General features: G+C 38.6%; 5 protein-coding genes across 6 annotated transcripts; 2 read left to right on the top strand and 3 right to left on the bottom strand.

The window, feature by feature from the left end:
- Positions 1 to 1,162: 1,162 nt before the first annotated feature.
- Positions 1,163 to 7,041, top strand: LOC135938134 (peroxidase-like). Its single transcript, XM_065481695.1, has 14 exons — positions 1,163 to 1,307; positions 3,391 to 3,541; positions 3,600 to 3,777; positions 3,839 to 4,038; positions 4,360 to 4,524; positions 4,579 to 4,775; positions 5,000 to 5,195; positions 5,247 to 5,444; positions 5,507 to 5,654; positions 5,900 to 6,056; positions 6,113 to 6,283; positions 6,344 to 6,542; positions 6,596 to 6,701; positions 6,760 to 7,041. The coding sequence occupies exons 2-14, from the start codon at positions 3,391 to 3,393 to the stop codon at positions 6,893 to 6,895; spliced, it is 2,202 nt and encodes a 733-aa protein (XP_065337767.1). The 5' UTR covers positions 1,163 to 1,307; the 3' UTR covers positions 6,896 to 7,041.
- Positions 7,042 to 7,500: 459 nt separating this feature from the next.
- LOC135938136 (growth hormone-regulated TBC protein 1) lies at positions 7,501 to 10,101 on the top strand. Its single transcript, XM_065481697.1, has 8 exons — positions 7,501 to 7,705; positions 7,863 to 8,064; positions 8,475 to 8,747; positions 8,801 to 8,872; positions 8,921 to 9,009; positions 9,070 to 9,178; positions 9,467 to 9,652; positions 9,709 to 10,101. The coding sequence occupies exons 1-8, from the start codon at positions 7,683 to 7,685 to the stop codon at positions 9,802 to 9,804; spliced, it is 1,050 nt and encodes a 349-aa protein (XP_065337769.1). The 5' UTR covers positions 7,501 to 7,682; the 3' UTR covers positions 9,805 to 10,101.
- Positions 10,045 to 11,385, bottom strand: LOC135938137 (mitochondrial import inner membrane translocase subunit TIM14). 2 transcript variants are annotated; one of them, XM_065481698.1, is made up of 4 exons: positions 11,338 to 11,385; positions 10,464 to 10,598; positions 10,298 to 10,408; positions 10,045 to 10,242 (listed from the first exon to the last, which is right to left on the bottom strand). In XM_065481698.1, exons 1-4 carry the CDS (start codon positions 11,374 to 11,376, stop codon positions 10,132 to 10,134), a joined length of 396 nt encoding a protein of 131 aa, XP_065337770.1. In that variant the 5' UTR covers positions 11,377 to 11,385; the 3' UTR covers positions 10,045 to 10,131. The 2 variants fall into 2 exon arrangements, with proteins under 2 accessions (XP_065337770.1, XP_065337771.1); XM_065481699.1 differs by lacking the exon at positions 11,338 to 11,385 and adding an exon at positions 10,660 to 10,812.
- Positions 11,386 to 11,632: 247 nt separating this feature from the next.
- On the bottom strand, positions 11,633 to 14,751 carry LOC135938135 (uncharacterized). The gene is made up of 7 exons (XM_065481696.1): positions 14,602 to 14,751; positions 14,338 to 14,538; positions 13,945 to 14,144; positions 13,549 to 13,891; positions 13,370 to 13,487; positions 12,446 to 13,313; positions 11,633 to 11,981 (listed from the first exon to the last, which is right to left on the bottom strand). The coding sequence occupies exons 1-7, from the start codon at positions 14,704 to 14,706 to the stop codon at positions 11,633 to 11,635; spliced, it is 2,184 nt and encodes a 727-aa protein (XP_065337768.1). The 5' UTR covers positions 14,707 to 14,751.
- A 625-nt stretch (positions 14,752 to 15,376) lies between these two features.
- On the bottom strand, positions 15,377 to 21,519 carry LOC135938133 (uncharacterized). The gene is made up of 14 exons (XM_065481693.1): positions 21,236 to 21,519; positions 20,410 to 20,565; positions 20,311 to 20,352; positions 20,070 to 20,257; positions 19,895 to 20,015; positions 19,589 to 19,842; positions 19,422 to 19,535; positions 19,213 to 19,373; positions 18,952 to 19,157; positions 18,051 to 18,167; positions 17,780 to 17,915; positions 17,425 to 17,733; positions 16,394 to 16,477; positions 15,377 to 16,341 (listed from the first exon to the last, which is right to left on the bottom strand). The coding sequence occupies exons 1-14, from the start codon at positions 21,259 to 21,261 to the stop codon at positions 16,183 to 16,185; spliced, it is 2,073 nt and encodes a 690-aa protein (XP_065337765.1). The 5' UTR covers positions 21,262 to 21,519; the 3' UTR covers positions 15,377 to 16,182.
- Between the last annotated feature and the right edge of the window lie 361 nt (positions 21,520 to 21,880).

Here is a 21,880-nt window from a genome sequence, read left to right as displayed (position 1 = left end):
AACCTGGTCTTGCCTGATTGTGAGTTTTAGCAAGCAGCCTTTCCAGTGCAGAGTTGCTTAATTACCAGCTCAATGCAATACTCAAAAAGAATAATAATATGCTTTAAACGAGTTAAAACGTTGTGGTCAGTCGCCTGTCTAACAGGCTGTTGTTTTCTCTTGCCAAGAGAATAAACTCGTGCAGAAATTTCCCAACTGAACAATCACTAAAGAGCATTATTGTTTTCTTTCATTTATTTTATCAAATAAATTAATACGATTCACGGTTGATGGGAAATATTTTATTTGTGTAGGCAATTTGGGGTCTATTACATTTCATCTTTGAATTTTGGAAAAAATTTAAAATTTCTAAGTCCTCTTAGTCAACACCTTACTTTGCGTGGCTAGTGCTGGTAATGAGAAGAGGACAAATTTAATTTCGCTTTTTAACGCAATTGTCAATTAGTACTACCTGTTGAGCAATAAGCTGCAATAATGTAAGGATCTATCCTGTCCCTGTCTCACTGACAATGAGGCACACGAAAAGGTAAAGATATTAAAGAATGTTCGAATAAATCAAGTCCGTAATTTAGCGATAATTTTTTACTAAACACGTTTTGTATATTTTTGTAAAAGGTGATAATTATGCGTGGAGGCCAAAAGAAAGTGTTTGCATGAATATCCTGAAATAATCAAGTCATAAAATAAAATAAAATAAAATAAAACACACTCGTGACGTCTGCCTGCCGTCAATAAAAAGATGAACATGGAGTGAGCCTGTCTAACTACCGTGTTGCCGGGAATCTATCATTTTAAATAGAAGTTTTCCATCAGAGCAATAATTCTTCCTTTTGATCCTTTTGATGGTTAACACAATGCGCGGCTTGAATATTGTTCATGAATAAAGGAAAATAAAATGAAATAAAATTAACTTTGCCATAAAAGAACAGGTTATAATGAATATCAAATTTCATTACCAACAACAAGTTAATAGTTTTTCGTTCAATCAATTATATCGGAGCGCTGTTCAAATAAACTTGTACGAAATATTTTTATTAAAAATTTCCCTTTCTGATCACCAGACAAAATCAAATAATGCACAAATCAGGGTGAAGTCTGTTAATATTGAGGAGTTGCAGCTGCCATGAATTACTTTCGCTACGCCTAATATGGAAGGGGATATATAAAAAGCGGTTCCGATTCCGAATCGGCCGCCACTCTTCACTCAACCACCGACTTCATAAATCCCGACGCAGCTTGGTTGTTGAACATTCGAAGCGAACGTGAAACGCGCTCTTGTCATCTTGTTTATTGGCAGAGAAGTCAAGGTAAGTTCAATTGATTTTTCAAACTATTATAGTTGAGAGTAAAATGTAACATTACTACAAAAATAGTAAATTTTTTAAACCAAAATTCATCGACCATAAACAAATTACGCAATGGAAAATATATCTCGCGATTGAGAGCTGTCTCCTTGAGAAAATATTCAGGTTTGTGTGTTTTCGATTAATAATATATTTATACATTTTGCATCTCTTGAGTTTAGGACACAACAGTCGACATTGTTTTCGTCTTAATTCTAGTCTGCAAATTATGCAACCACAGTTGTCACGGTGGTTGCATTTCACGTGCAGGACCTCGAAATCGCACGCGTAACGTGTAATATTAGAGCGTGCAGCCAACTGGCTTTTCAAATCTCCAAGATGCAATATACGTGCTTTATGTTTTCTTTCCTCCTACGCAATCTCTAACACAGAATTACCAGAGATTATATGTGCCACAACTTTCGCGAGTATTCAACTATTTTCGCTTTCGAACGGTACGTGTTGACCAGTTTTTGCTGCTTGAAACCAGAATTCAGTTTGAAAAGCGTTTAATACGTATATCCTCTCTCGCAGTCAGCAGCTTTCTTACTCTAATTGTTGAAACTTGCACTCTCATCACTCTCACTCTCAAATGTTTTGCTTCCAGCGGTAGTTGCTGCAACAAAGAAACTTGTGTGTGTGTTTTTATGAAGGAATTTATTTCTGTCTTTGTTACAGTGATTGATGGAAAATTGGTTATTTCCTGTTTTGTCTCCAAGAGCAAAATAATCGCTTAAAATACAATTGTTAACCAAAACTATAAACTGTAAGACATAGAGAGATTATAGAACTCGCACAATATCTCAATGTAAAGACAACACTCAAGCACACACGCAAAAATGGATATATTCGTGTAAAATGAAAAAAGTAGAATATATATCGTTAACAACGTTAGCACATTTGTCAGACATGTGGCTGATTGCATGCTTTGATTTATCTCTTGCCGAGATATATACCGTTCAACAACCAACACTGTTTCGCAAGGTGCGCTATTAATTCGGATACGACGAGCTCCGACTACCACACATAATTACCCATCGTAAACACGCGTGTGCAGAGGAAACGAGTTAGCCGTGCGGCGTGCGTATAATTGAGTTCGATTAGAAAGGCGGACGCATTATCGAGTAATTCTGGAATATCAGAGTTAGTTCCACTTTTTTCGCCGGAAATTGTTAAGTTTGTTTGATTATCCATACACCAATTGATCAGCCGGAATTGCACCACATGCACTGTGGACAATAATCTCGTTAAGATGAGGTCTCACGTTTTCTCGCGTCGTGCAGCGGCAATGATCGATCGGTTCAACCACGCAGACTGAATGAAAAAAACCTGTTTTCCGTTTCATTATGTTGTGTCTCTTGATGAATAACTTCTCTTTTTGTCTGCGGCATATAAGGAAATAGCAATGACCTACCTAACCTTGGATTGACCACTATATCAATGAAAGAGGAAAGTGCTCTGCTGTGAAAACATTCAGATTCCCTTTCTAAAAGTTTACCAAACTTATATGAACTTCAGTGCCGAGATTCAATTTAAAATTTCCAATATACTAATTAAATTGGGCTCGTCCTCTCTGACTGCAACCGATGATTTTATTTTATAGATAAATGAGATGCAAAATGTTTTCAGTGATTCAATTTTCTTAACACCATAACAGTTATAGATTCTACAATGTGTATTTCGAACTGTTCGGGTATTTATCTAATTCAATAAATTGCTCAGAGCACGCATAAATTATACCCACCTGCTGCAGACAATTAAAAACATTAACGCAAACTAGCGCCTGTGATTGAATGTGCTATAAGCTTATCTTTAATAATTGTCGCACATTGAAAAGTGCACACTCATCGGCACCTTTATTTAGCGCCGGTAGTATTCCCTCTGAATCCGTTGCCGCCGGTGCCGTAGAAAGCATACTTTCGACAGATAATCTGAGTCATATGCATGCGCGGAGAGAGAATGTTAATTAAGCTTCGTTTTTTGCATATATTTCTTTCGATCCGCTACTTAAATCGTGTTTTTTTTATTAAATTTATTATTTTTGCAGATGAAATTACTTCTACTGTCAGTTATTTTATTTGCCGTTCCATCGCAACAACAAGAGGATGGCAAAAAACCTGAGTCGGTCGATCCAAACATTGTCGTTTCTTCAGTTCAAGTCAGCACGCCAGTTCTATTTGTCAGGAAGAAAGATCCAGGTTAGTCAATGAGCCTAGATTGACAGTTTGGAAAGTTACACAAAAAAACTCATCTTAGCTGCAGCAGCCAGCGACAGCAAGAAAGGTGACGAACCAACCAGGTCCGCTAGGGCCATTGATGATCAATTCCTCGCGCCTTCTAATGAGTTCCAAGGGTATCTTAGCCCCCAGGAGTTCATCCGTGGTCTGCCTGTGCTGAACCACGACCAAGCTGATATTGGCCAAACTCCTTTCAAGTTAGCTATACTCAACAACCACGAGATTAAATTTTTTAAATTAGTTTGCAATTTATTTCAGGCCCGACTACTTTTATGCAGGACTTTTATCTCTGGCGCCCACCACCAACACTCGTCCAGTTTGCCAATTGACGCCTGCACCCTGTGACCCGAACTCTCGATACCGTACCTACGACGGCTCGTGCAACAATCTGCGAAATCCAACTTGGGGAATGACTGGCTCGGCGTTCACTAGACTGCTGCCACCAAAATATGCCGATGGTATATATAGGCAATCAAATTGTTCTAGAGACAGCCGCGAGATTTAAGGTGGCGGCTGGCGCGGCTGAAATATTTTTCTGAACGTGATACTGATATTGCTTAAAGGCCCAAAGGGCTGGAAGACATTTTTTCTCCTGCGCACTTAATAATTTTTCACCGGCGGCTGGCGGCTTCCCACGTGACCCAAAATTTGCCGGCTGGCGCGGCGAGCGCGGCTAGCTGAGACCTCTATTCTAGAGTATTCCCCCTAATTATTTCCAAATCTCTTTCAATTTTTTTGTAAATTTAAATTTATTTAGAACTGCATTAAAATCTTTTCAGGAATTTCTGTGCCAGTTGAAGAAGGACTGCCTTTGGCTCGCGTGCTCAGTTTCAATCTGTTCCCTGACGTGAACCTCGTCGACCCTGTTTGGACCCTTATTGCGATGCAGTGGTCTCAGGTCATGACACACGACATGTCCATGGCTGCGGGCTCCAGACAGCACAGTCTGTTTTACGACAAATGAAGAAAAAGCTTTAAACTATTTGAGTCATTTGTAGAGCCTAAGCCGATTGAGTGTTGCGCTTCTGATGGACACGACCTTGCCCGAAACTGGGCCGAGAAGGCTGGCTGCTATCCTATTAGGATCCCCGCTGATGACCCCTTTTATGCTCAGCATAATCAACGGTGCATGGACTTTATGCGTTCAAGCAATGATATCGCGACCGGTTGCAATACGTTTGGACCAGCCAATCAGGTAATCTCAAAATAAAAAATTTATGTCAGCATCATATTGTTAAAATCATTGTTTTGAATATTTTTAACAGCCAATATTTTAATAGAAAATCAAGTAAATGTTTTTGTGAGAATAATTATTATCCCTCAATATTTTAATGGGTATATATGTTGTTAAAAATACTATTATGAAAAGCAAACTAGCCAGTTTTGATAAAAAAAATGCTAAAAATTTTATTCCATCAGATGACCGCAGTCTCAAGCTACTTGGATCTCTCCCTTGTGTACGGCACCGACACTGACACTGCCAATTCCCTCCGCGAGTTCCGTAACGGGCGTCTGATATCGCAAACTCGAAACAGCCGCATGTGGCTGCCTGAGAGCAACAATCGTTCAGCGGACTGTGAAAATGTTGAAGCGAATGAGCCTTGCTATCGATCAGGTATTGATTACCTTTTAAAATTCATCACTTTCTGAATTTAAAATATTAAAGGGGACGTGCGTGTTAACCAAAATCCCGGTCAAGCCCTGGTGCAGACTCTGCTGTTGCGAGAACATAATCGCCTGGCAGCAGCCTTGCAGCAACTGAATCCGTCCTGGAACGATGAAACTATTTTCCAGGAGGCTAGAAGAATTGCGGTGGCTGAATTCCAGCACATTTCCTATTACGAATGGCTGCCGATTCTCCTCGGTACGTCAATTAAAAAAATGGAAGCTGTAAAACCAATAATTACACCTCTTGATTTTGCTCAGGATACCAGAACACCGTGCAGCTTGGTCTTATTCAAGAAGCCACTGGCTACAGCCACGACTATGACGAGCAAGTGGACGCGACAGCCATCAACGATCACGCGGCTGGAGCATTCAGACATCTCCACACACTCATCACCGGTGAAATACTGTAAGTTGGAATATTAAAGGTGCACGCAGCGCGCAAACGGGATGGGGGAGACTGCAGCAGAGCGCCTGCAGTCGCGAGAGAGTATGCAACTCGCATGACACATTTTTGCTAAATAATTTCATTTGAACTTAAAAATAGCAAACATTCCGTGTGTCAAGGCTACATTTTTTATAATAGATCAGGTGTATGTTAAACGTATAATTATGGGGTTTACTGATAAATTGATAAGTTAAATAAATTTTCAGAGAGGTTGACCCGCTCCGCAGAGCTGTGGACGCGATTAGGTTGAGCGACTACTTTAACCGACCAGTGATCATTGAAAGGGGCACCAACTTGGACCACTTTGTCCGAGGTCTCGCGACTCAGCCCCAACACGCACCTGATCGTTTCTTCACCTCAGAGGTGCGCGGTTTTCGTTATAATACATCGAATGCAAATATAACAGTGTCTTTGCCCAGATCACGAAATTCATGTTCCGCGCCAACAAGTCTTTTGGACTAGATCTCCGCAGTATTGATATTCAGAGAGGCAGAGATCACGGACTACCAAGCTACAATGAATACAGAGCCCTTTGTGGTCTTCCCAAGGCCCACGAATTTGCTGACTTTTCTGACGTCATGGATCCAGAGGTGATTAAGAAAATTAAATATAAAATTTCCTCACTTCCGAAATTTTTGAAACAATTTCAGTCTGCCAACGCACTTGCTCACTTGTACAATTCTCCTGACGACGTGGACATGCTGGTCGGAGGTGGTTTGGAGCACAACTTGCCCGGCGCTCTATCAGGCCACACGTTCACATGCATTATGGCTGAACAGTTCCGGCGCACCAGACGAGGCGACAGATTTTGGTTCGAATTTGAAGGACAGCCTTCATCGTTTACCCCAGGTATTGTTATTACGATATTACTGTGAGCTATTTAATTTTCCACAATCATTTAGAACAACTTGGTGAGATCCGCAAGTCAAGTCTCGCTCGCTTCTTCTGTGATAATGCCGATCAGGTCACTGAAATGCAACACTATGCGTTCAAGAAACCCTCAAAAACGTAATTTTATCCATATACTCTAAAATATTAATTCAGTTAATTTATAATCACATTTTAGCAATCCGGTTATTCCTTGCGACGAGCTACCGTTTGTAGACTTACGCTATTGGCAGGAAGAGCAGCCAATCATTCCGACAAAACCTGATGCGTATGGGTATTTCAATCATTTGCAGGGTTTCTTTGGGAAAAAATGATTATTTTTTGCTAATTTTCATCAAGCTCTAATCATCGCCATAATAACAAATCGTATTTAAAAATTCATTTTCATCATCAACATTATCATCTGCGTGCTGAAATCGTAGGAATAAAAATGAATGAATGAAATAAAATCTAACTCAAATTTGTTGCATTTTTAATTTATAAATAAGGAATACATAATTGTTCCAAGAAAACCTTATATCTGATCATCACTCCTTGACCGAAATGTGGATACAACAATAGCTGTCCCACGAATCTGATAAAGGGCAAAACAATTATTGAAAATTAGGATTAATAAATATTTTTCTCTTTCATAGTGTGTATGTTTATTGTTGTTCACCCTAAAGTATATTTTTCAAGCGATTTATTGCTGTTAAATTTTTCCAATCAATAAATAGAGAGATCTTGATTTAAATTTGTCTGCACATGAAATTTTTTAATTTTTCTAAAGTCATCGTGCCACTTGGGTCGAACTAAAAAGACTAACTAATAGGCTTACTGTTAAATACGCTGTACCGCTACCCCGCTATACCGCCTTGTAATTGAAGAAAGATAGCGTGAGAATTCCATTCTCCACCTCTGCGGCGGTGGCGCATGCGTCTCGTAGGACTGTGTTGACGTCCAGTTGCCTCTGCTCGCGGTGTTATTTTTCATTCCACCCACACGTCCCACCCCCTGTGCTACGATGCCTTCCTAAAATACAGCAAAGTTTACCTTTGCACCCTTCCGACCTCGCTGTTAGGCAATGCTTAGGTAATTTTAGTGGGAATAGCGGAGCGAAAGATGGCCAAAAGATCTCAATTCAGGTAAGAAACAAGCAATCTGCCACCTCTATGATTGCGAGAATTGCATTTTTTAAAGGGGAAAGTGGAGCAATAAGCAGTTATAAAATTGAACATTCCTGCACTGCTCGGTTATTATTATTTTTATATTTCTGTCTTCATAACGTTTATGTTTTGACAGTAACATCGATGAGTACGGTTTCGAGCGACCGGAAAACTTTGACTACGCGACCTATGAAGAGTTCATGTCAAGCTACCTCAGGATATTAGCCAAAAGATCAAAGAAATGGAAGGAACTCATTGCCAACAAGAGCACTGTCAAGAGAAACCTTACAACTAAACGCTACATCAGGAAGGGGATTCCCAAAGAGCACCGTGGCCTCGTAAGCTATTATCATTTCTCTCATTTTTGTTTAGTTCCAATTAACTTGCAAGCAAAATGTTATGCCCTTGCCCTCGTCTACAATCAGAATTTAACTTCAGTTTGAAGGTTTTTGAAATATCTCAATTATTGGTAAATAAGTTCAGAAATTTTGATTTAGTTTGCCTTTTTAAAATCTAAAAAAGGTTTCATATTATTATATGTAGTGTTTAATACTAGAGTGACTTTTAACTCAAAAGCAATTCTGTTTATAATAATATGATATTAAATAATGAAGATATCAAATAAATAAAGTAAAATTTATTCCTTTCTCTTAATGTCCCTTAAATAATTTGTTGTTTTTTGACTACAAAACAAATGGTAGCATAATATATATTTCATTATTGCCAAATAATCTTGTTTATTTAAAAGGTTTGGATGGCTGTCAGTGGGGCGGAAAAGGCAAAACGAGAGCAGCCTCACTTGTACAGAGAAAGATTAAAAGGACAAATCAATGAAGAGGTTCTGTCCTGCATCAAGACAGACCTGCCTCGCACCTTTCCTGACAACATCAACTACAAAGCGACAGCACACGTGTACAGCTGCACAGGGCAACTACAGTTAACTGAACAAACACAGCCTCACCAGCTGTTTAATGTGCTTATTGCATTCGCGCAGGACAACCAGGAAATCGGTTACTGCCAGGTTGTTAAATAAGATAATTCAATGAAACCATTTTTTAAACGTTTCTTATTCAGGGCATGAACTACATTGCCGGCCTTTTACTGATAGCCACCAGAGATGAGGAGACGTCATTTTGGCTTTTAAAGGTAAAATCCCATCTGAAATGAAGCTCCTCTTAACTTGCGACCTTGTAGACACTGATTGACCGCTCCTTGCCCGGATATTATAACAAACGCATGACAGGGATCATCCGCGATATTGATGTTCTTGGAGAGCTAGTTCGGTCAGTGCAAAAAAAAAATCGTAACGCCAAAGCAGCGTCAATGTTTTCATTTTGTTTCAGCATTAAGTACCCTGAAGTCCACCGCCACATCGAGTCTCTCAACCTGTCATGGGCTGTGATTACCACCAAGTGGTTTGTCTGTTTGTTTGCTGAAGTCCTACCCGTAGAGGTGAGATTAGAGTTGTTGAAATTTCAATAGAGGTCTCAGCCGTGATGTTTAAGGCGGCAGCTGGCGGGACCAGCATAGCCGATTTTTTTGCCCTAAGACTTTTTCCTCCTGCAATATTATTTTAATTTTTGGCCCTTTTTCACTAGAGGCTGGCCCAGCTTAGCCAGATTCAAAGCTACTGGCGGCTGCCCACGTGACCCAAAATTTACCCACTGGCGCGGTGCAGCGCGGCTGGCTGAGACCTCCAAATTTCAGATCTTTTGAAAATTATGCTGATATTTTTTCCAGACGGTGTTTAGAGTCTGGGACTGCTTGTTTTACGAGGGAGCGAAAATTTTGTTCCGCGTGGCGCTGACTCTGGTTGGACTCAACACTGACGCCCTCTTAAAATGTGACGACCTTGCCTCACTCATTATGTGCTTTAAAGCAGTTACACAAGATGCGCTAGTCACCGATTGTCACACTTTCCTACAGGTGAACGAGTTAATTGTGGTGTTTAGTAAAATTCGTAATCAATATTTCTCTCCCAGAGCATATTCAAAGTACCGGGTTCACTGAAAAATTCAACGATAGCGAGATTACGTCAAGAATGTGCAAACAAAGCCGAAGCCACGAAAAAGAAGTGAACGTTCTGCATTTATCATTATTTTAGCCTGCCATTCAGTTGCCCTTCTAGAAGGTGTAGTTTTAGTTTTGTCATTGCGCATCAAGAATTGCTTATATGATTTGTCACTGTCATCATGGTGTACAGTTAAATTTTGTCATGTTTGGCTGTGAAGTCAGGAATTGTAACTGATCCAACGGACTTGATTTTTTCATGCATTAACTGTATCTTTGTATTTCTGTATATTGAAATCTATTCAAGATCTGCGTGAATTTGTTTTTGCTATGTTTATTAAACAAAGAACCAATCTTATAAGTTACATCTAATTACTTTCAATTCAAAACCCAGTCTACGATTTGCCTGATTCAACGTAGTCCTTTGCTTCGTTGATTTTAGCCGCTAGATATGGCGAGCCTCCTCTGTCCGGATGATTTGCGAGCATAATCCTTTTGTGTGCTTCCTAAGAGAGACACAGCGCGTAATTAAAATTTCTAATACATTCAAATTTACAATACCTTAATTCTCTGCTTGCTAGCAGTAGGCGAAACACCTAATATCAAGCACGCTTCCCGCTTAGACATTTTTGGCTCAAAACCACCTTTGTAATATTTGCTACTGGCCAAAGACTAAAAAATTAAAGACGTAATGAAAATCCTTTCTTTATTTTAAGAATGGATTTACCTGTGCGTCTAATTTCGGAAGCATTTCTACAGCCTTCGCCATTTGTTCAGTGATGTTGGGTGCCTTACGTAAAATATAGCGACCTGTGTAGCCTATGATTGCAAGGCCTAGTCCAGCCATGACCGCCGATGATGCCTGGAAACAAAGCACGTTAGATTCTGAACCTTAATTCAATGTTTCAAACTGTCCCACTAACCATTTTGCGGTCTAATAGATTGAAAATTGTTTATATCACTGCAGTATGATATTTCTAGAAGTCGCAACGTGTATTATGGTGGCTACAAATTTGCAGAAGAACGAACTCGTAAAAGTCAAAACACTCAGGGTGAACTCTAAAGACTTGCGTCAGAAAGGGGCGTAACAATAACACTCAACACAAAATGTGGGCGTACCGTTAATCTCCGCCTCCCCCTGGCCTCCCCTTTCCAGGCTTTTTTCATGTAATTAACGTAATTAAGAATTAAGTGTTTGAAGGGAAAAATAAATTAAAGACCTACAAAAAGCCTGGAAATCCTTATCGTCAAAGCATTAACTACTAATCCCTCAGTTGAAGCCAAAATTTACCTAAGTAGCACTATGCTGTAAATTTTTGGGATAAGTGGCTGCAAAGTTAAATATGTTAATCCCTATCCTGGCGAGAAGTGTGAGTTGGGCGAAAATGGTGAGTCTGCCATAAAGCTAGTATTCTATATGATTATTTATCTACTATGGCAGATAAATTTTAGTTCTTGGGGTATAAAATTATATGTACTCTATGGATACATGGATGTATCATATTTTTATCAATTAAAAAGCTTGAATACAATATTGCTGTTTAGAATTAGGGTGTAGGAAAAAATTAAATCACGCACTCTTTAAGTATATGTTGATATACCTTTAATTTCACCATCAGAACCAAAACCTTACGACGCATAAAGATATATATTGAAAAGTTCTACGAACTTGTTTCTACAATAGTTCCTTTCCATTATTTTCATTGATTATCGTTATCTTAATTACGTTGTAGTAAATTAAAATGCTATTAGTTGTCAACTCTTCAAGAAAAGAGCTGCAGTCATCACACTAAACATCGTATTTACGTATTTCACACAAGGCAAATCTGATTTCTGTTTGCATACTTTTAAGTTGACAAATATTAACAGTCTGCTTGTGAAGAGTTCTTGGCGATATCACTCGCTGGACGGCGGTATCGGAGACACACCAAGGTTTTCCTTGCTGAACTGTCTGCCACTGGACTCAGTGGTTACATCCACAGGAGTTGAGTGGAACACATTGCCAAGCTGGTTCTCTGCACTTGAAGACGAGTCAGAAAAGTGAGGTAACTGCCGCATGCGCCTCAGGTAATCTGGGCCAGCTTGAAGACCTTCCTGAGCGGCAGAGGCTGTAGGTGGAAGAGGCAATCCACGCTTGATGAGTTCTGATTCAATATCAAGAGTTTGGCTTTCGTTGGCATTCTTCGAACTGGCCACTGATGAGTCCGCCTCAATAATAGTCGACAGCCTGAGGTTCTCCATAGGCCTGCAATGGAGTCGTCGATAAGTTTAAAACAATAATATAACATCTTGATATATTTAACATGAGATAAAATGAGTTTCATTTAAAATTGTATAAAACCCTAAATAATAGCGTTGTAATTTCAGATTACAGCTGGGTATTTATTTTGTTTGGCTTTTGAGTTTTAAAAATATAAAGCTAATATTTTTTGTTTATCATTTTACAAGATTTTTTTTTGTATCCTAACCCCTAAATTAGACGTTGGTTGAGGGGAGGTGTTGTTATGAACAGCAAATTCAGGCGAAATATAAATTTAAAGGTACTTCAAAAACGCCTCTTGCTTGGAAACTACACAATTTTAATTACTATATTCAATATTTCAATCAAGGTCAAAAAATGAAAAGTTCAGTTGTTATCTAGCTGACTGGTAAAATAATTAATTGTTAAGGTGATTTCAAAAAAATAAAAAATATGAATTCAAACCCTACCTCACAAGTGGCTCAGCTGGCGCATTGATCAATGTGAGTATGTCACTGGCGCCGGGGTTTGGCTCGACATTGGTCTCAAGAGGGTCTTTGTTTTCCAGGAGGTTGAGAGACAGGTACGCTGTTGAGGCCTCCTTATAGGTTGAAATTTCTTCAGACCTGCTCGACTGCCCATTTGCAATTCCATCTCTGGTGTCTGAAAGAGTTGAGTAGTAGCTGCTGCTGCTGCAACTGGAAGACTTCTTTTTCTTGCTAGGCACTTCCATTGGCTGCTCCATTGAGGACTCCGCACTGACAGGAAGGTTTCCCACACTCTCCCTGGTCATATCCAGAAGTTTCGTGACAAAGAGGGTTGTATCTACAATTGCACTTTTCTTGGAATTGAGCTCCCTCTTTAACTGCTCCTTCTCGTGCTCAATGTTAGCCAAGTAGCCTGCAATGTTGTCTTCTTGTAGACGCTCAGGCGGACTCATGTACTGGGTGCTGTTTGTCGAGAGGAAGCTTTGTTGCGGCTTCTCCTCAAAAGCTTCCCTCCGCTTTTTGCCCTTCTTCTTCTTCTTTTTCTTGTGCTTCCCGCCGCTCCTGACAGAAACGCTGACTTCTGAGGTGACTGAAGCAGCGCCTGACACTTGGACTGTGGAGGTGGACTCAACGCAAACGTTGACTGGTGAATGGGGCGGGGTGGCAAAGTCATCGTCGCTGCAGTAGTAGTAGTCTTCACCGACCACTTCCTGCAGGCGTCTCCTGCTCTCGCCCGCCAAATTATCTAACAGCGTTTGCAAACTGTGTGCATTTGGACCAAGAGCGCCAGCTTCTTCGGCAGTAAAGTGCGTGCCTGGGAAATCGGTGAAATCCATTGCCTGAGGCGAAGCTGAAACAGCAGAAGGATTTATTACTTTGTATAATTTGTATCAAAAATCTACTCACGAGGCCTGTTTTGGTCCTCCGACATCTTGGAGATGATCTGACTTGCTTTTAGAGCCTTTTTTTGTTTGAAGTATCTCTTCTCCAAATCGTTAATATCATCAACAGACAAAGCTTCAATCTATATATATTTAATATTTATTTATCACTACTTGGGATCTCTTTAAGACAACGATACTCACAGGTCTGCATGCAATTTCCTCTTTCTCCAAATCTTTTAGCTGACTGAAAAGGGACTTGTAGTCCTTTTCAAGAGCTTTCCTTGCATTGGCAGCGTTTCCAAGCCATTTAGCAAGGTTTACGGTCGACTGCGCTTTCTTTGACTTGCTCTCCTTGGCCTTTAGTTCTTGGACGGCTTCTTCAGCAGCATTTATTTTGTGAGTTTCAGGGCTAACCTTCTGGACAACATCATCAGGAACTGTCTTGAATTGAACAGTTCGTTGGCTCCGAGGAACACTGAAGTCAATCACCTCAATTTTTGTTCCCTCAGTTTTACAAGGAGCGACCTCAGGAACTGCTTTTATTCTGGAAATAAATACATGGTAAGACAGTGGAGTGGAATCATTTAAATGAATTACATCGGAGGAAGGCTTGCCACTGATTTAGCCCTCTCGTTTTCCACGAATCTCAAGTGTTCTCTCTTTGTGCGAGATTTTTCTTTCTTTTGTTCAACTACTTCTTTTTCTGCCAACTCAACTTGAAATGCAATGACACCTCGCTCTTTTGCTGTCTGCTTGTTGATTTCCTCTTTCTCTTGTTTTTCTTTCAGGTATGCTAACTGAAACAGTGCCAAGGGAATGTGTGGTTGCTGCATAATTAGTTCATTCAAATTGCCTTAACCATTATCACCTACGAAAGAAATTGGCTGATTGATCGATTATTGATGAGACTTGTTAGATTTAACCGAAAATCGATCAGATAAGGGGAAAATTTGGTACGAATATCCGCAAGTGTTAAAAATTTCAACTTACGTCTTGGTCGACAGCTTTGTAGCTCTCCCCAAGTGTTGATATACCGTGGTTTAGCTCATTTTTCAACTCGTCTAGCCGGCATTTCTTCCACTCTCTTAAAACGTTTTCCTTCTTTTCCCTCTCCTTCTTTTCCTCGTACTTTTGCAATTGTTTTGATTTTTCAATAACTCTATTAGCAATTTCTTTTGACTGCAATCGGACCTGCAAACAAATACAAGAACCGTTAAAGTTGTTAAAAATATGTAAAACGCTTGGAAAATAGACCTGTTGGATTCGTAGGAGCCTTCTTCTTGCTCTTTCCTCTCTTACTATAGAGTCCGTGTCGCTATAAATCGTCGTTTTTCGATGCCAAATGTCATTTGGCATCATCTTTCATTTCAACCCCAACAGCATCTTTTAGCTTTAGCACTCCTATATCAGACTCGCAGCTCGCTCACTATTTATCAACATCTAATCAAAACATCAAAAGCGGTTTGAATGGATAGCACTTCGTTAGGGGTTCAAGTAGCGCCACCATCATGGCTAACCTGAACCATGAGGCACTTTCGAGAAAAAATGGCGCGGATTATCTCTCAAGGTCGATCAACTGAATTTTGCACTGATTTCTGTTTCCCATTATTCATTGCAGGCGCATTTTTTCATTAACGCTTGATTTTATCATGCAATGAAGTGTTCCTATTATAAATGCACATAGTAAAGTACAGTAAAAGGCGTACCTGTTAAAATATTTAACCAACGTACGTTATACATAAAATGCAATAAAAAATGTAGAAGAATATTTAGTATCTTGGAAGGTTTACCAATTCAAATCTAAAATTATATTTTTAAATAGATGTAAGTGAATATTATAATTGTGTGAATAGATATTTTCCACGCGATAAACACTAAGAATCTTAATAAATTATTAATTTTGTTAAAACTACAAATTACAAATTTTTATTAAATTTATGATGATTAACATTTTATAGCAGAATATATGTTTCACCCTTACCAAATAAAAATTAGTGAATAATAATTCGTAGGAACAAGCCCGACAATCGCACATTACCAACGTTTTATTAGTTAACTGTACAATTTTACTACAAATTGAACATACAGCGTTAAATTTTAATTTTACAAAAATTAACGCGTCTCCTCAGCTCTAAAACAATATGATACTAGGATGAGCAAAGCATACATTTAATAATGGCTTCATTGTAGAGTTTTGCTTCGTGGGTTACAATGAGATTACTGATCCGCTAAAACCCTAAGAGAAAATATAGCTAATCAACTGTCAAATTAGATTAAAATAGGAACAAAATAGAACAACAACAAATGAAGCATTACCCTAACCATCATTCATTTGGAAACAATGTAGTTTTATAATACACATTATTTTACTTTGACTTGAAAATCAAAAGATGATTATGAAATTGATGAGAGAGAAAAACATGTGTAATTATGTCACCTAACAAAAGTGAATAAAACAGCATCACTTGTGACATAGATACATAGAATCTAGGGATTTGAAGCAGTAGTAATGTGGTTAATCGAATCTATCTAATTGTACCTGCAAATGTCAGTCATGCGTGCACTTAAAAATCAGACGCTGAGATTTATCCGATTTGTTGTACAATAAGACAAAAATGCTTGATTACTTTTTTTTAGTTTAAAACGTGTAAAACAATATTTGTGCAACCAACAAAATCACCAGAAATAAAGTTGAACTAAATACATGAAAGTATGGCTAGTCATTTCAATTTCTCTTAATTACTTTTGCTGTATAGGACTAGAACTTTTGGTTACACAGATCATTTAGTTAATGCCATACATAAATCAGGTATTGTCGGTATTGATCGTTTCTTATCAATGAAGATGAATAGAGTTGTTTGTAGATGAAGATGGCACTTTGATGGTTGTTGGCGGAGGAGCTTTGCAGTTACAGAACTTGCGAAGATGCTCCAGTGAGTTTTCAACACAGTGAGCAGCAGATCCATATTTGTTGATTCTTGAAATGTCTTCAATCTGAATAAATGTATTTTACTTAAGTTCCATAAACTTAAAAAATCAATGTTACCCTGATTGCAAAGCTTTGATCACGGGTGTCATAACGGAGAGAAGACTCAAATATACCACCTCCAGGTTTGACTTGAACCTTCACCTGAAAAATAGCAATGAATTGGTTATAACATTTAGATTCCCACAGTTAAACAACTAGATTTAAAAATTTCAGCACACAAATCAAATTTGACTTCATTTAGGGAACAAGTTTTAATTCAATAACAAAGCTCAAATGCTAAACAGTTTGTCTTTGTTTGTGTGTTTTGGCGTTCATTTGAGAGAGCATAAATATGTTGCAACATCTCTAGTTTCAAGAGGAAAATATTTGACGATTTATAAAATTTGTATTTTGATTTTCGACCAAGGCTCTCAGTGCTAAGAAATTGAGGGGAGTTCAAGCCTCTGTAAAGCAAAATTAATTATTCCAACCAAACTAATTCAATCAGTTTCAACATGATGTTGCTTTAGGCTATTTTCCCGAAAAAGAGTACAAACAAATCAATATTTTTTCCAATGACTCAAGGTTGTAGTGCAACCGTTGCAAGCGACGAAAATAGAAAACAACAACAACTAGCTAAAAATAAATTTAAGAATATTATTTAAAAGGAAACCATACATGAAAGTTAATAGCATATTAATAAAGGGAGTATGGTCAAAATTAATTGAATTTAAAAAACCCTAAATAGTTCTGATGTGGAAATGGAATGGTTTTAAGCTTGGAAAATTCAGTAAAAAAAGTTCAACTTTGTTAGTCAAGCTCTAGATCTATGTAATTAGTATAGCATATCACCAATTCTTCGGAACTTAACTGTATCGTTGTTAGCCATGCATAACAAATTAATAATATTAAGTGAAAGCATACATTCCGACTTGTAGCACAATTCAAATTGTAAGAGTTACAAGTTATGACTAAGCATGTGAATAACTCAAGAATATTTGGAGTACTGAGCTAGTGACACAAGCTTACGATTAGAGGTCTCAGCTTGCCGTCGCCTTAAAATCTCGACTGAGACCTCTACTAAAGATTAATAAGTTATCGCAACAAACCTGATACAATAGCTGAGTAACCTCAGTATGGGCACTTAAATCTGGAACAAAGCCGTCCATGTCAGCGTTCTTCTGAAACTGCAGAAGGCCTTTGTGCGGTTGGAACCTCCCTGCCCAAGAGAGGCGACTGAGCAGTAGGTTGTGGCACATTTTTCTGTAATTTTGCGTCTCTCGGTTGATGGCGTCAACCAAAGCAATAGCTGCTTTCTGAGCAATGGCATCTTCACCTGGTTTCAATTCATGCCAGGATAAGCAAGCACACCAGTGTGCTTCTATGCCAGCATTTTCACAGGTCCTTTCCTTAGGAACCTACAAGAGCAACACTAGTACCTGTTCGCTTGGAAATAGTGTTTACCTCTGAGAAGAGACTAATGGATCTGTTTTTCACACTCCCAAGACCAAAGTTCAAACCTCTTGCGGGTGGAAAGTCGAGGATAGATTTGAGTGTAGGATAAATGTCAAAAGGGGTTGAAAGTCTTTTTGTGTTTTTCCTTGAAAACAAAATGCACCAAGCAGACACACAGTTAGTTCAAGAACACTTCAAATGCACATAATTGCAGACACAGCACACATTAGTTGATGAAGCTATATCTATTCTACTTCAATGCAGCAATAAAATGACTCACATAAAGTTTTGATGCGCTTCAGGATACTTGTCCTTGAACCAAGGTGGAAATGCGAAGAGGAAATTGGGCAGTCTTTCCTCCTGCTTTCCTTGTTGAGTATCACGGATCTGGGTAAACCTTTAATTCATACAACAAAATCAATTGTTGATAGATGCCAATGAACGCAGAATAAAGGTCTCAGCGAGCCGCGCTGCGCCGCGCCAGCCAGAAAATTTTGGGTCACATGGACAGCCACCGGTGAAAGTCAAAAATTAAAAGGTGCAGGGGATAAAATGTCTCCTGGCTCTTCCGACTGCTAAGCACTATCAAATTCGACGTTTAAAATATTGTCAGCCGGTGAAAATTGCCAGCCGCCAGGCAAAAAAATCGGCTAAGCCAGTCCCCCAGCCGCCGCCTTAAATCTCGTGGCTGAAACCTCCAACGCAGAAGCATGCAAGGTATCATAATTTTTAGTTCATATTAAATGTGACTATAAGCTGTATTTCCACAGGAAAAACAGTCCGCAATATACCAAGAACTGCATCAATTCAATTTCAATTGGTAATTATTTTTAAAATCATCTTACTGCTGTTAAACAATAATGCAAAATCACATTAATTCAAACAGCCGACTATTGTTTTGACCCATTCAGTTTTCGCACGTCCGTCAAAGATACGTTTGAAAAATGAAATAAATACGCATTGGGTAAAGAGTGTAATGAAATAAAATGGAATTAAATCTAAAGTTAAGTGGAACCCAAAATATGAAAAAAAAAAAATATAAACAGGTATTGTCTGCTTTTCAATGAACAAACAAAAATCTGCTTGTTACCTCTGCCCAGGCAAGTGGAACCAAAAATACGAAAAAAATATTGACAAGTATTGACAGCTTTTCAATAAAGAAACAAAAATCTGCTGGTTACCTATGCCCATGATCGCTCATAACAACAAGCAGAGTGTTGTTCAGGTGACCCTTATTTTTCATCCATCTGAATAGGTCAAGTAAATCTTCATCTGCAGCAGTCACATCATTAAATGAATCGTGTGACAGCTCACAGTGGAAGCTGAATAAGAATTTTGGTTTGTCTGGGTAGGTCCTGTAGAGATTCTTCACTTGGTTCATCATTATCTGCCATTAATAAGAGCCCAATTATATATCATAACGGGAACTACTAAGAAATTACTTTGTGCCTGGGAATGCTGCCCATGCAATATTGTTTCTGGCCACCATATTCAGGGCCGGCGGCCACAAAGAACGTTCGCATATAGTGGTCAGTCGGTTGCTCGTTGAAACCACGCAGGCGGTACGTAAAGGTTCCAATGTTGGGGCTATCCTCATGAAAAGCTTTACATTTTCAATTAGAGAAAAAAATGTAAAAAATACAGCTCTCACCTGTAACATACCCTTTTGCTCTAAATTCATTCCAAATAAAAGGGTACACGTTGACAAAGTGAGCCTTAGCACCCATTCGCTTCCTTGCCTCTGGCAACTCAGGCTCCGTTTCACCTGAAAAGGCAAACAAAAAATTTATCTCCAGATTTTTTGACTCACGGGGTTACCTGTAAGAATTGGGATCAAGGCCTGGGGTGTGCCATCGCCAACAATGTTGTATCCTTCCAGCGCCACAGCGCCTAACTCATCTTTCATGAATTCATAAGTTTTAGGTAGGGTTCTTATGAACATGTTTCTTGACAAAGAGTCAAACCCCCATATAATCACGTTTAAGGGCAGTCCATCTTTCTCCACATTAGACCAGGTGGATCTCTTAACAGCATCAGGATACCTTCTTATTCCAGCAAGGATCCCACGCCATCTAAAAAGGGATTCAGCAACGTTTCAAAGTTTATTATTCCAAGTTAAATTACTTTTCTCCGTCTGTCGCATTGCAGGAGACCCTGATGTAATCACTCCTAGCCAGGATATAACCAGTTCGACTAAAGACTCGTGGAGCATTTTTGTTTGAAAAGTCTGTTTCCCGGATTATATCTGAACATAAAGGGTTGAAGTTTAAGGAATAGGGGAAAATAATGGAATTCCTACCAGTAAATGAGCAAAGTACGTCTCCATGCAATTTCCTAGCATTATCTGTTATTTTCGCTTCATTTCCCTCTACAACAACCCAATCTTCTATTTCACTACACACAATTGGAGCTGCAGGATGAATAAACTTCATGATTTCTTTTGCGTGCACGTCTAACATTGGATGACGACATGCTTGCTCTCCGAGTCTGTAAGACAAATTTTTTGAATACATTTCCATTTTACCAAGTCTTGTGTTTACTTGTATGGCACGGAGAGATTAACGTAGTGAATTTTCTCCCGCCTGAAATTGAAAAATGGCTAAATCAATGCAACGACACAAATAATGAGTTTCACTTACACCTCCCAAATTTCCAGCCTCTTCTGGTATGCTTGATTCGAAATTTTTGATCTGATGAACTCTACTGTGGCATAGATTGAAAATATCAGCAGAGCGGGGTATATGATGCGCTTAAAGTGGAAGATTTTCAGCATCGTGGTAGCATTTCTTCCAATTCTAAAGGAATGAAAGGAACGGTAAGCTTTAAAAGCTCTTTTCCTTTTGGTAGGGAGAAATATTATGCACTTTTTGTCGTCTGTCGCGTTAAAATAATCTCCCCTTATAATATATATAGAAATATCGTGCAGTAAATAAGAACGCATATCAGTTACTACAAAAATACACTGATAAAGTCAACCAGCATAAAAAACATACAAAACTGCTAACAATATTTTAACTACAATATACATTACTGTATGTACAAATATTAATGACTGAGTGAGATCACTACGTTCGTCATTACAAATTTTGCACTGGGACATTTTAAAAGAACATTATGTATGAATTTGAAAAAAATAATAATACAATAGAAAATTTTAAAATGCTTAAGGTGCATAATTATATGGAAAAATTACAGTTTCCGGCGGGTTATATTATCTCGCCAGTTCTTATGAGAATCTCATATAAAAGTATGAGTGGCGAAAACTGTACAATTTTTCCATACTCAAGTTCAGTGAAATATTTTCAAAATGCTGCACCATGGCAAGCTTTGAGAACACGGAAATTCTCAAAGGGAACTTTATCTAATTTTACGTGTTTTGATAAGTAGTACACATATTGTCAGCAGATTGTAAATTCCTAGCTGCTTAAATATTATTATATGTATTATATCCTCTTGCAAATTTACCTTTTCCTTATTTGAGTATGTATCATCTATCAGATTAATTTCGTTGACACCGCAATTTGTTTTGACTGGTCAGATGTTGCGTTGCGACCGGGCAGTTACCTCTAGCTGGACTTGTCAGCTTTCATAAATTACTTGATCATATTATGCTCATCATCAGCACAAGGCAAAAGCAAAGAGCACACAAACTATCGAGCAGAGCTTGGTAGAGCTCATAGTGTCAGTAGAGCTCATGATGGATTGTTTATATTCACAACTTTCGTTCACTCTTACTTCTCTCTGTGTTAGACCAATAACAAGCATTCTGCATCTTACTGCCTGCTCTCCTGAAACTCTTGCTCCCTCTTTACTCTTCGGGGAGAGATGGGCGGAGAGAGTATCCTTTAGGAGTTTAAGCGACACTACGAAGCACCAATATCAATTTTCATTCATTTTTTATTTTCGCAAGAATATTTTTATAAAATGTGTAATATCATAAATTAATATCTACAATGATGATGGTGCTTTCGAACCATACTGTTAATATGATTCAACAAAATTAATAAATTAGTTTTATAACTGCACTCCCTACGTAGCCGGCTTTTAGAATCCCAGTTTTTTCGATTTTCGCTTGGAAGAGCCATCTTTCAGAGAAATATGCAACTGACA

Source organism: Cloeon dipterum, chromosome 2, assembly GCF_949628265.1.
Source record: "Cloeon dipterum chromosome 2, ieCloDipt1.1, whole genome shotgun sequence".
NCBI classification, from domain to species: domain Eukaryota; kingdom Metazoa; phylum Arthropoda; class Insecta; order Ephemeroptera; family Baetidae; genus Cloeon; species Cloeon dipterum.
Note: the sequence above shows the minus strand (reverse complement) of the source record. Positions and strands in the feature narration are given on the sequence as shown.